Below are 12,420 nucleotides of genomic sequence, written 5' to 3'. Positions count from 1 at the left end.
TGTGAAGATGATAGCAAAGTAAGCTAATATAAAAAAGTTACTTCTGCAGCTGAACAGGAAAGCATATATCCTTTTCCTGAAGTTGACTCCTTTTCCTGTTATTCCCAAGAAACAGGAAGAGTGTTTAAATACTTGCTTATTACTTAGCAGTCTTGGAAGTAAGTCAGATCTATACAATTTTCCCTCAGGGTCATGTCCAGTGTTTCACTGTAAATATTTTATAAAGAAAGCTTCTTTAAGTGTCTCTCATATCTATCAAATGGTTATTTTCACTAATAGCATCAGTTAAAATGGGAAAATTGACTAGAATTCTTCTCCTTTCCATAGGTAGCAAGATAAAAAATAAATTGAGCATGTTAGGAAGGAAAATTAACAGTCACAATATCCCAGGTTGACACTGTTATGGAATCAAATTGCAGGGGGGAGAGAGGACTATCTTCTGCATTGCTGTATTTCATTATAAGGTAACGTGCTTTTGTCATACAATACCCAAAGTACTGAAGAGCTAATTAAATGCTCATTATGTCCAAGCATCTTGTCTTGTAACTTGGGAAAGAAAAAACTAAATGAAATATTAAGTAACTTTGTTCCTACTCTGGTTGCAAGGCAGTGCTAGGTGTGCAAGGGAGGGCACTAGCACACAGTGTTAGTTTTTCTTCGGGAATAATTAATGGTTAATTGTGATCCATTACTCTGAAGATCTGTCAGTCAAAGTCAGAAAATATATCTTGGAGAGTGTTTAAAGAAAAAAAAAGTCAACGTGTACAGGTCTCAGTAGACCCCAGATGTAAGGGCGTCTCCGATAATTATATCACAAAGGATGGAAACACCCATTTTGCATCAGCTAAAATACAGTGGTCCATAAGAAGTACCCATAGTCATGAACTGGATGATGTATCCTTTGTATTTCTTTGACAGACTTTGCCTGTAGCCATATTCTTTTTGCCAGAAATCAAGTTTTAGGAAGAATAGACTGTGGTGGGAGAATTATTTGGTGTTGCAAATGATTACTTGCTTCAGATGATCCATGTTTTGGGTTTGCAAGCATGATGTAACTGAACATAAAGCAAACAAGGAAGGCCAGAAAACAGATTTGTTCTAGCACAGATATAGAGAAAAGTCCATCAAATTCTGCAGAATAAAAGCTGCAAACAACTATCTAGCTAAATTATTTTACATACAATTTGTTAATGATACTACTGTCTTAATAAAATACAAAATGTAATTTGTGAATGCAAAGGAACACACAGGAACACTTGGAAACACTGAAAGATAGTTGTAGTAAATGGTTTCCATTTTTTGTAATAACACAAAACTAGAAAATAAAGACACTCTGTGTCTGAGATCTCTATAATTGAAACAAAGGTCTGTAACTTAGGGCCTTTGGCACTAGAAAAGAAAATCCCACCACAGGACTCCTACGAATGCCAACCTTGTATTTTATTGTAGAAATGATTCAGCTATCACGTCTATCTCTAAAAGCAGACTGGACTCCAGTTAACTACTGGATTTTTATCGTTGTGTAATTATCAATTTCCCTGTACTTTTTTGTTTTAATTGACTTGCATTTTGAAAATATAATGCTAGAGCTTGTGTTTCTCCTTGTCACACAAGTTAATTTGACAGTCAGGGTCGAATCCGGAGACCTCTTCGAGAACAGTGTACCACTGCTGAGGTCCTTCTTTTCAACTTGTGCCGTCTCTGCCGATCATTTCCAGGCTGTGTGGGAGCGTTTCCCCGGAGCACAGCATGTGAAACCCGGGTTATCAGCGCTCTAGAGCCGCTGGCGTCCGGATCTGCGGCGGGATGGGCAGGCCCTGCTTCCCAAAATGCTCAGCCGGCACGGACGCGTTAGCGTCCATTCGCGGTCTTAGATGGGGTGTCCCCGGCCGATGCCTCGGGGAGCCTGGAAAAGAGGCGGGAGAGGCCAGAGGGGCGGTGGAAGGCTGCGGCCCGCCCGGGCTTCCCTTCGTCCGCGACCGACTCCCCGTCGCTCTCCGGACGAGACCCTCGGGGCCGCTCGCCGACAGCCGGGGCCGATGGCGTGCACAGCCGAGGCACCGCCAAGGCTCGAAGCGACGAGCAGCCGCCCCGAGCGCCGAGGGCTCCACCCGGACCGCGCCGGGCGGGGGCTCTTCCTGAGGTACTGCAGCCGGGCCAGGGCTCCGCGGCGTCTCTGCGGCCAAAGCCGCCGCCGCCTGCCCGGGCGGGACGTGAGGGGACCGGGCGCTCCCGCCGGCCCCGGGCCGCAGGGGCGTGTTGCGTTTGCTGCTGTCGGTACCGCAGGGAGAGCCAGCTACGAGGCGCGAGGATTCCGGTAGCGCCGGCTCAGCTTCGCACAGCTTTGGCGGCGGGGAAGGGCGGGTGCCGCGGGACGGGGCACGCTGCCGGCTGTGTGCAAGCGTGGTAAGCGGGGAGCGTAGTGGTCAGGCAGCGGCACCTGCTCCGGAGCCTGTAACTGGCAGTGCTTACAGGAGAAGCGCGACAGATTCGGGATTTCATTTCCACACAAGAAATAGGAGTATGGTGATCAGCTGTAGCATTATTTTTAAGTAGGGGGGTTAACCACCTAACGGTAAGTTAAAGGTATGTATTAATTATCAAAGCCACGTTTTTCTGAATCTCTGTCTGAATACCTACTAAGGGTGGAGTTTAGATTTGAAGAATGCAAAAGCTCTCCAAAGCATAGTTCCGCTGTGTGTTGTGGCTTAATCCTGGAAGGCAGCTCAGCCCTCACCCTTGCTCTTGCAGTGGAGGTGGGGATAGAACCAGACAGGCAAGCATGGGTTTTCCTCTGGGCTTTGCCTGAGATAAAGACACTTTAAAAGGTAAAGCAAAGCTGCATAGAAAACAGAATGTGTAATCTATTCATCATGTCCCTTTAGCCAGCACGTTTCTAGCCATTTCCAGGGAATCAGGACTTCATCAGGTTTAGCAGTGATTTGGGAAGCCATATGCTGTCAAGTTGCGTGTTTCCCCCTTTCCTCCTTCCCCCAGCTTAGATGGCTGACCATGGCATCCTATGATGTTGGGTGGTTTGGTTCAGCAGTCCCAGCTTTGTTCCATGCAAACTTCTTGTGCCATGCAACTCCTGGGATGGGAGCCACAGGAGAAACAAGAGATGGCCTTGACTCTGCGTAAGTACTGTTCAGTGATAGCTAAACATTGGTGTGTTTGAAGCACTTGCTTTGGTCACAAAACACAACACCCTGCTAGGAAGAAAATTAACTCAGTCCCAGCTAAAAAAGTAGAGTGTGAAAGAAAAAAAGTTGAAATAACAGTCTTTTAAATGTCACACAGTTTTTATTTTGCCCGATCTGTTTGATTTTTCAAAAGACATGAAGTTTAAGTGTTTACAATAGGAGGAGTTTGTCTTAGGGATGTACAGCACATTGTTAATGGAGACGTTTCTGAGTGTATAGAGGGAAGTGTGGGGTTTGTCAGTTCTAATGGCACAAAATAAGTAAAACAACTGTATAATGACTGTATATAGTGTTGTATGACAACACTATATATTGTTCTAGCTGAGTGTCTTTGTATTTAGAATAGAAACAGACAGTTTGAATTTTTTAGAGTAGTACTTTATTAGTGGAAAAATACTGCCTTCAGTTTGATCCTTCAAACAATGTGATTCTGACTTTGACATACTAGTGTCCTTCCTCTCTTATAAGATCCAAAGAACCTTTCTGAAAAAAGGAAGCTATCAAGAGACTGGCAACAGGCAACTGAGATAAAGATGGTAAATGATTGTTAATATTTGTAATTCTTATTTAGGCACTAGTGATCTGTGGTTTTGCTTTTGACAAAAAATCATAAACAAAAGGATAGAGAATAACTTTTTTCAAAAATTGTAAGTTCTGTAAGGCTGTGTTTTCAGTGGGTGGTTTTTAGTTAGACCCTGGATAAGCAAGGATTAGGTTGTTTATTGTTCTTATACTGCTGAAGCTAATACATATTAGCAACTGAAACTCGGCACTCACCTCTTGTCAGTTGCTCTTTATCCTTACCCTAGACTGGGAGATAAAAGTAATAAGATGAGAGTTATGAAAATCTTAATGCAATGTAGACATTGTCAAGATACTGAAATGAGCAACATAAAAAGCCTTCAGCTGTCTCCGTGCAAACAAAATAAATTACAAAGGAAGGCCACAATGCAGAGAGTATGTGAGGGAGATTAATTATTACTCAGGAATGACTCTTGAACTAAATTAGCAATTGATACCACCTTTTGGTAAGAACAGTGCTAGTTGTGGGGGGTTTTCGAAAGATGTTGGAAAAGAAGATCTGAAAATAGAAGCTAGACAGCAAAGGTGTAAACAACATCCAATTTGAAGGTGATTAAAAAAAACTCCATTTCAAAATTCTAAAAAGACAAGCTATTGGAAGAACCTATAACGGGAGATTAATAAATCTGTTGTGAGTGTAGTGGTACAATGTGGCTTCAGCATGAGTGATTCCTTGGTTTAGGATGGGGAAAAAAAGAAGATTTAGATAGATGAAAGTTTGTAGGTGCATTCTTGGTCCCATACAAGGTTTTAGAGTAAATTTTAGGACTGTGACCAATGAAATAAGGAGAAACACGATTAATTTGAGCAGCTCAATTGAGTGAGAGATGTCTCACCTACAGCAAGGGGATTTGAACCAGATGATATTTAAAAGCTCTGTCCAACCCAAGCCATTCCATGATTCTAACCGTATCAAGAGCTCTTTATTATGACCTTGCTGCAGAAGAAAACACATTGTGTAACTGCACTTGCTTGGTTGATTGGGCAGATATATTAATTGTTGGCTGATGACAAGCTCAGATGTATCTGTGCAATATGTTGCATCTCCAAAAAATATCCTAGCATGCATTAGGAAAGAAAATTTACAACAGTGAGGGCTTGTTAGTTGCCACATACAAGTGGATAAGGTACAGACATTTCTAGTCTCCTGTACTAGAGAGTAATGGAAACTGGGCCAACTGCACAGAAATGATTGCTGAAGGAAGATTGTTTCTCATGACATGGTTTTACCTTGCATTCAACTGTTTTGTTGAAAGAAAGGTAATGAATATGAAGACGAGGAGGTGATATTACTGTAGTCTATCAGGGTGGTGGGAAGGAAGAAAGCCTGTTTACAGTTAAGGAGAATACTGCAAAGTAGCCATTGATACCATTAGCTAAATTTAGTGTTAAAGCAAATGTGCATAATTTGTGTCATGGTTAGTTGCATATTAATTGGAATTAAAAAATGCAAGATTGAAATATATTGTTACTATAAAAGAGACTCATCTAAATATACTGAACACATACTTTTAAAGTTAAAACTTGCCCTTTTACCCTCCCTGTAGTGAGGAAATAGAAATGTAGTGTTCTTAATTACACTTTATGTATTTTATGACTACATATTTGTACTGTTTATTTCAGGAGTGCAAAATTTATGAGTTGTATTGGGGAAACCATGAATTACACTTGTCAAATAATTACATATTTAATTTCTTTAAGATTCGGTGTTCTGATGTGTCTTTGAGCTCTTGATTTTGCTTTTTCTTGGCTTCTAGAACTTGCTGTTGTTTCAGCACTCTTACACAGTTCCTAATCAGAATCTGTATCTACATGTTCTAACTAGGCCTATAGCATTTTATGATAAAAATGTTTGTCCAAGAAATACAGATATATATATATAGATAGATAGATAGACATATATATAGATATGTATATATATAGTGTATTTTTCTAATTCCTTTTAAGTATGTGTGAGAACTCGATTTGTATCAACATGCAAGATTAATTTTCAGAAGAAAATTTAAGTAGCCTTAAAAAAATTGATGAAAAATGTTTGATTTGCTTCAACAACTCCATACTCACTTACATACTTGTAATTGTAATTAAGTTCTTGCAACACAACTGTGTGCTTTGCTCAAGAGAAGGAGAACTTGTTTTTCTGGTAGGTGTGGCTGCTGTTACTGACATTAAAGAGCAGCAGCTGTGTGAAATAAAATGTGCCAGGAAGGGTCTTAGGTATTGTACCAGTTTTTTTTTTCTCTCAGTATTGTTCTGTATTGAACAATTATTGCAATTTACCTTAAAGGTATTTAAGTTTTTATCTGTTTAAAATAAACAATTAGTAGATTATTTTAGCAAAATAACTTAAAAGTGAACGGAGGACTGAACAGAACTTCACTCGGCTATCTGCTTTAAAAGGTACCTTTTCCTTTCCAGTGTTTGCTGTTCAAAACACAGTTGAAAAGATATATTTTTTTTTCTTGTTAGTTATTTATTGCTAGCAAAAGTAGAAGAAATAACAGGTAATAAATTTAGTTTGTTATTTACTGTTTCATGTTTCTTTAATTAAAAAATATTTATTCTGTAAGACAGAACAATATTTTAACTGTAGGTAAAACCAAGGGTAAGAATGCTAAATGCGACCTCCTCTATGTTTTAAGAATGCTATAATATATAACATCCTTGGAATAAGAATGCTTGGGGGAAAACTGTACTTTAGAACATTTCATAAAAAGACTTAAAATGTTTGAGTTGTTTTCAGTCACAAATCTCCAGTGGGAAGTTGTATGGCAATAGCAGACTCTTACTATGTATTTGAAGTTCTGCTCTCAATTTTAAGGATTTATGGGGAGGACTCTCCATATTCAGAGATAGAAGAGTCAGTGATTTCTGCTACTCCTTTTCTGCTTTGTGCCTAGTGTGATGTAGTGAGATTTTTGGTGCCCCTATGACTCTTGTCTGAAAAAAAAGTTATTGGGAGCTATCAAAGGCTACTGTAAATCACATCAGCCTTGGCATATGGGACATTCTCAGGGGTGTATTGTGACTGTGGTTCTCCCTAATTCACTTTTTCATGAAAGAGCAATTGTGAAAATATTGTACATTATTTTGAAGGCATAGGTAATTATTTTTCGCCTGCTAGAAACATTTTCGTCATCTTGTGCAATAACATCAGTTCATTCCATGCTGGCATTTTACTTCACGCTTCCTGCTGGCAGTTGGGGAAACTCTCTTCTACCAATCCAGTTTTCTGATCCAGTTTTCTGATGTGAATCTGATTAATCTGGGACACTTTTTCCCCAAGAATCTCTGTGGTACAAGCAGGCATTTGAGGAGACTTGCTGTCACTTTTCTGTTTATGGATCATACCTGAATACCTAAAGATGAATTTGTAGAGAAAACTTTCGTCTAGGTTCCACTTGTAGAAATGAGTGCTTCAGAGTGCCATAAATTCCACCCACTCAGGCATTAACACTTGGGGCACAAGTGCTGCTGAAGACTTCAGTCATCCAGGCACTTGGGACTGCCTACCTGTTCCTGCAGCAGCAGGAGTTTTAAGCCGTAACCCCCAAATCGTGCCAGGAGCTGAGCCAGCATTAATGCAGTGTGAGGAGGCCCAGATCTCTCATAAGCATTAATATGAGATAACCTTTCCTGTAACTCCTGCCATGTACATGGCTACGTACATGGTAGAGCGGCTAATTGAGACTGAGTTTTATACCTGCATAGATTTCACCTGCCTTCTGCTGGATTGTATGAACTGACTTTGCTCTGTGTGTATGGTCTCATTTGTGGTGGTCTGCAAGTTAGGTAACTCATAAATTAGTGATAATATCTGGACCATTGTATGTAATCCCCACATAGCATGTTTATTATGAACTTGATTAATTCTATATACTTTTAATTTATCTGTCTCTAGCTTGTCTGTGAGAAGTCTGGTTGAGTTTGTTTTTTTTTAAATATAATTTACATACGCACTGTGTAGGTGGAGAAAAAGAAAAGCTTTGCTTTAAGAATTACTGTCTAGTTATTAAATTGGATATTCTAAAATTTAGATTATTAAAAAAAAAAATACTCCTTGTATTGCTATATATAGATCTCTTATGTTATTCTGCAGAACCCTCCACTGTACGGAAACTGCTCCACACATCTGACAAATAGAGGACTGTCACATACAGCATCCTACGTATCATTAAAGGTGTATTCTGTGACTGATTTTTCATAAAAGCACAGTCTCTGAGTAAGTCAGTGCACCATGATAGAGACTTGCTGCCAGCTTGTTTTGTGAAATTCTTTCACAATTCTTTGAATTGTGAAATTCTTGAGCGATGATGATGGGTCAGTATTATCATGTCATACAATGTCTTTTCTTTTCTGCAGATGCGGCAGCATAAAGTACAAGGACAAAGAAATTTACATGCACATTTAGATACATACATAATGTTGTATGCTGGGAAAAAAACTTACTTTGCTGCTGCTGTGTGCATTATTACTTTAACTTCAATGCTTGCAGTTTCTTATCTGAGGTTACAGGGACTTTCCCATCAGCCAAAAGTAATTCAAGAAGGCAGAAGATGTAGAGGGAAAATTGCCAATAGCACAATAACAGCATTAAAAGATAACAAAACTTTTATTATATCCCCATACTTTGATGACAGAGAAAGCAAAGTCACTCGTCTGATTGGGATTGTTCACCATGAAGATGTAAAAGAACTGTACTGCTGGTTCTGCTGTCAGCCCAATGGAAAGATATATGTATCAAAAGCAAAAATTGATGTTCATTCTGATAGATTTGGATTCCCTTATGGTGCAGCAGATATAATTTGTTTGGAACCTGAAAACTGTGATCCAACACATGTATCAATTAATCAGTCTCCACATGGAAATATCAACCAGCTGCCAAGGTTTGAAATTAAAAACCGCAAGGCTGAGACCTTTTCTGTTGACTTCACTGTGTGCATTTCTGCCATGTTTGGAAACTACAACAATGTCTTGCAGTTTATACAGAGTATGGAAATGTACAAGATTCTTGGAGTACAGAAAGTGGTGATCTATAAGAACAACTGCAGCCATCTGATGGAGAAAGTCTTGAAGTTCTATATAGAAGAAGGAACTGTTGAGATAATTCCCTGGCCAATAAACTCACACCTCAGGGTTTCTTCTGAATGGCACTTCATGGAAGATGGAACACACATCGGCTACTATGGACAAATTACAGCTCTGAATGACTGTATATACCGTAACATGGAAAGGAGCAAGTTTGTGGTCCTTAATGATGCTGATGAAATAATTCTTCCCCTTAAACACCCAAACTGGAAAACAATGATGAACAGTCTTCAGGAACAAAACCCAGGGACTAGCGTTTTCCTCTTTGAGAACCATATCTTCCCAGAAACCATATCATCTCGTATGTTCAATATTTCATCTTGGAATACTGTGCCAGGTGTTAACATACTACAGCATGTATACAGAGAGCCTGACAGGAAAGATGTAATCAATCCCAGGAAAATGATAGTTGATCCACGAAAGGTGATTCAGACTTCAGTCCATTCTGTCCTACGTTCTTATGGGAACAGTGCGAATGTTCCCATGGATGTTGCCCTCATTTATCACTGTCGGAAGGCCCTTCAAAGCGACCTTCCCAGAGAATCTCTCATCAGGGATACAACACTGTGGAGATATAACTCATCATTAATCATGAATGTTAACAAGGTGTTATCTCAAACCATGCTGCGAGCTCAAAAGTGAAACCTTGGTTATAAGGAGTGAAAGTGGAGCGCTACCTGTATTGTGGGAAGACAGAGGACATCCTTTAAAGATCATATTGATTTCCCCACGGAGTTTACATTTTGCTGCAATTATTTAGGGAATCTATAGCAAAGCCATGAATCATTTAATGATATCATGGATCAATGCAGATTGCAGTATTTCTTCCGGAAAATGTACAATTTGTTTTCACTTAAAACAATAATAAAAATCAGTATCTGTCAACTGATTCAAATAATGCAGGGCAGTTTTCAACCTATATACAAAAAGCACAAATACAGTAATTTGATTAAAGGTATTAATTTGATTAATTAAGGTTTAATTTGATTAAAGGTAGCATTGCTTAATTCTTGCAGTTTGTATGTCACTGGGTACCAAATTTGTATGCATCAATTTGAGTAAAAGGTAGACAAATAATTGAGCACAATCTTCCTTTCAGTTGTAAAAAAATTACCCCTTATGTTCTTGGAAATAGTGTATGTTAAAGACGTGATGGATTGTAACACTAAACACAGCTGTTGAAGTTTTGCTGATAAATGTTTTGTTCAACTGGGCTTTGCAGACATGTAACATTGAGAAGAGTGATTGCACCTGTTATGAATTACTAAAGTGTTAAGTGCTGAGTTGTGTTGGAAAGCTTTTAATAGAGGCAAGGGATACAGATTGATATTAAATATGATACTTTTGTGGACTTTAAAGAACCTATTTCGAGGAGGGAAAAATAGATGGCCAAACAACTTTTATGAAACTTAATAGTTTGTTGGGTTTTTTCCTGGCACCGTGAAGCCTCATAGGAAAATGTTTCATGAAATTTAGACACAAGTTGGATTTTAGTCCTTTATGTGATGGGTAAGTTAAATTATATTGTTTCCTTGATAGGCATTAAGGGTACAGAAGCTGCATTTTTTCCAACCTCTATCTGGAAATACTGCTAAGTAGTGACTTTTGCTGAAGGGTTGGATGGAAAACAAAGCAAACCATAAAAACCATTTGCTCACTTCTGTTTTCACAGTTTCAGTTTCGTAATTTCAGTTTCTGTTTGATAAGCCCCCAGAACTACATGCATTGCATATGTTGTGGTGATATAATTAGAACCTTCCTACTGAAGGCACATCTGAAGGCAGCGATAGCCTGACACTCTGACAAAGAGCATGTCTGAGCAAGTATGCTTTTCAAAATTTCTACATTAATGTCATGCTTTCGTTCCTTTATCTACTTGGTAGTGGCACGTACCTGTGCTCTTAAGGAGCTCTGTCACTAGTGGATTAGCATCATTAGTGGATGTCCAAAAAGAACTTTTACTGTGCTTCACGGTGACTGCAGCATCTCCCAGTCTATATCAACAAACTTGCAGCTATATTACTATCTGAAATGCCTGCTGCTGTCAGTCACACAATCTTGTGTAGCAACAGGTCCATTTAGAATTTCAGACTTGTTGTTTAAAAGGGGAATCTGAAAGTCCATGTCCCTGTTTACAGCATGGTGTGCTCAGGACTTTGGGAAGGCTGGGCAACGTGTTTCAGTCTTAAACTAACTTCACCGTGGAGAATTTCTCTTGTTGTAAGAACACTGACCATTGTCTTGCTGCATGATGCTGAAATGAGTCTGACATTGTTTTCTTCATAGCTTACTAGCTGGAGACAGAAGCAGTGCCTCCCCATCCCATGCCCACCACCTTCCCTTTCCCCACTATTCTTTCAGGAAGGCCCAGCTTGGGTCTCAGTTTCTCAGCCATCTTGTGCTCCACCTCTCTGTGGACTCTGCATGATTAAGGTCACTAATAAAAGTAGTTAATCAAGTTTTCCTGTTTTGCTGATTTGGAAACAAGGACATTTCTGTCACACCTCTGTTTAATCTTTCGAAGTTAATGCAGTGCTGTATAGGTGGCTCCTTCAGAAGAAGCTGAGTTACTGCACACATAACAATACTGTTACGTTACTCCAACATTAAGAAAGATGAGAACTGAACCCAGTTCAAGACAAGTTATTGAAAACTTTCTTTTTCATGGAAGCTTTTTTCACTTTGTAGTGAGACAACAAAAGCTCGCTTTTGCTAGCTCATCATTTATACCCCACACAGTGCAGTTTGAAATGAGAGTTGCGAATTTGGCTTCTGGTTGATAAAATCCTTGAGTACAGACAAGATTTTTTCAAAGTAAATTGGTATGCATAAATTGGTGCTTAAGAGTCTGGCCTTGTATTTAAGAGACTGCTCCACTTGTGCCTTCATGCAACTCCTACAGCATCGCTCAAATTACTGATTCTTGCATATGAAAACTCCCCTTCATTGGTATAATTGATACTACATACATTTGGGAATCTTGTCCTTGATTCAGTATTAAGAATGAAATCAGGTCTCCTTGAATAGCGTGAAGAAAAAGTCACACTAGTAATGCTACTAGATAGTTTTGTCTTTTCAAGGGGAGCTAGTCTTCATGAAAACTCATGCTCTCAAGTTGTGTAAAAAAAAATTAACATTAGGGAGGGGAAGGGAAGGTGCGGGAAGGTGCGGGAAGGGAAGGTGCGGGAAGGTGCGGGAAGGTGCGGGAAGGTGCGGGAAGGTGCGGGAAGGTGCGGGAAGGTGCGGGAAGGGAAGGTGCGGGAAGGTGCGGGAAGGTGCGGGAAGGTGCGGGAAGGGAAGGTGCGGGAAGGTGCGGGAAGGTGCGGGAAGGTGCGGGAAGGTGCGGGAAGGGAAGGGAAGGGAAGGGAAGGGAAGGGAAGGGAAGGGAAGGGAAGGGAAGGGAAGGGAAGGGAAGGGAAGGGAAGGGAAGGGAAGGGAAGGGAAGGGAAGGGAAGGGAAGGGAAGGGAAGGGAAGGGAAGGGAAGGGAAGGGAAGGGAAGGGAAGGGAAGGGAAGGGAAGGGAAGGGAAGGGAAGGGAAGGGATCAA

The 12,420-nt window shown here is 40.0% G+C and overlaps 1 protein-coding gene across 3 annotated transcripts; it reads left to right on the top strand.

The window, feature by feature from the left end:
- The first annotated feature begins 5,977 nt into the window (after positions 1–5,977).
- Positions 5,978–11,360, top strand: LOC102104598 (uncharacterized). Of its 3 annotated transcripts, none has more exons than XM_088065929.1 (2): positions 5,978–6,185; positions 8,148–11,360. In XM_088065929.1, the coding sequence occupies exon 2, from the start codon at positions 8,148–8,150 to the stop codon at positions 9,513–9,515; it is 1,368 nt and encodes a 455-aa protein (XP_087922055.1). In that variant the 5' UTR covers positions 5,978–6,185; the 3' UTR covers positions 9,516–11,360. The 3 variants fall into 3 exon arrangements, with proteins under 3 accessions (XP_087922055.1, XP_087922054.1, XP_014113437.1); XM_088065928.1 differs by having other exon boundaries at positions 7,885–11,360; XM_014257962.2 differs by lacking the exon at positions 5,978–6,185 and adding an exon at positions 7,629–8,007.
- The last annotated feature ends 1,060 nt before the right edge of the window (positions 11,361–12,420 follow it).

The sequence above is a fragment of the Pseudopodoces humilis genome, chromosome 22, assembly GCF_049639895.1.
Source record: "Pseudopodoces humilis isolate 2021_Gansu_Grassland_sample_001 chromosome 22, ASM4963989v1, whole genome shotgun sequence".
NCBI classification, from domain to species: domain Eukaryota; kingdom Metazoa; phylum Chordata; class Aves; order Passeriformes; family Paridae; genus Pseudopodoces; species Pseudopodoces humilis.
This window is presented reverse-complemented; position numbering and strand designations above follow the sequence as displayed.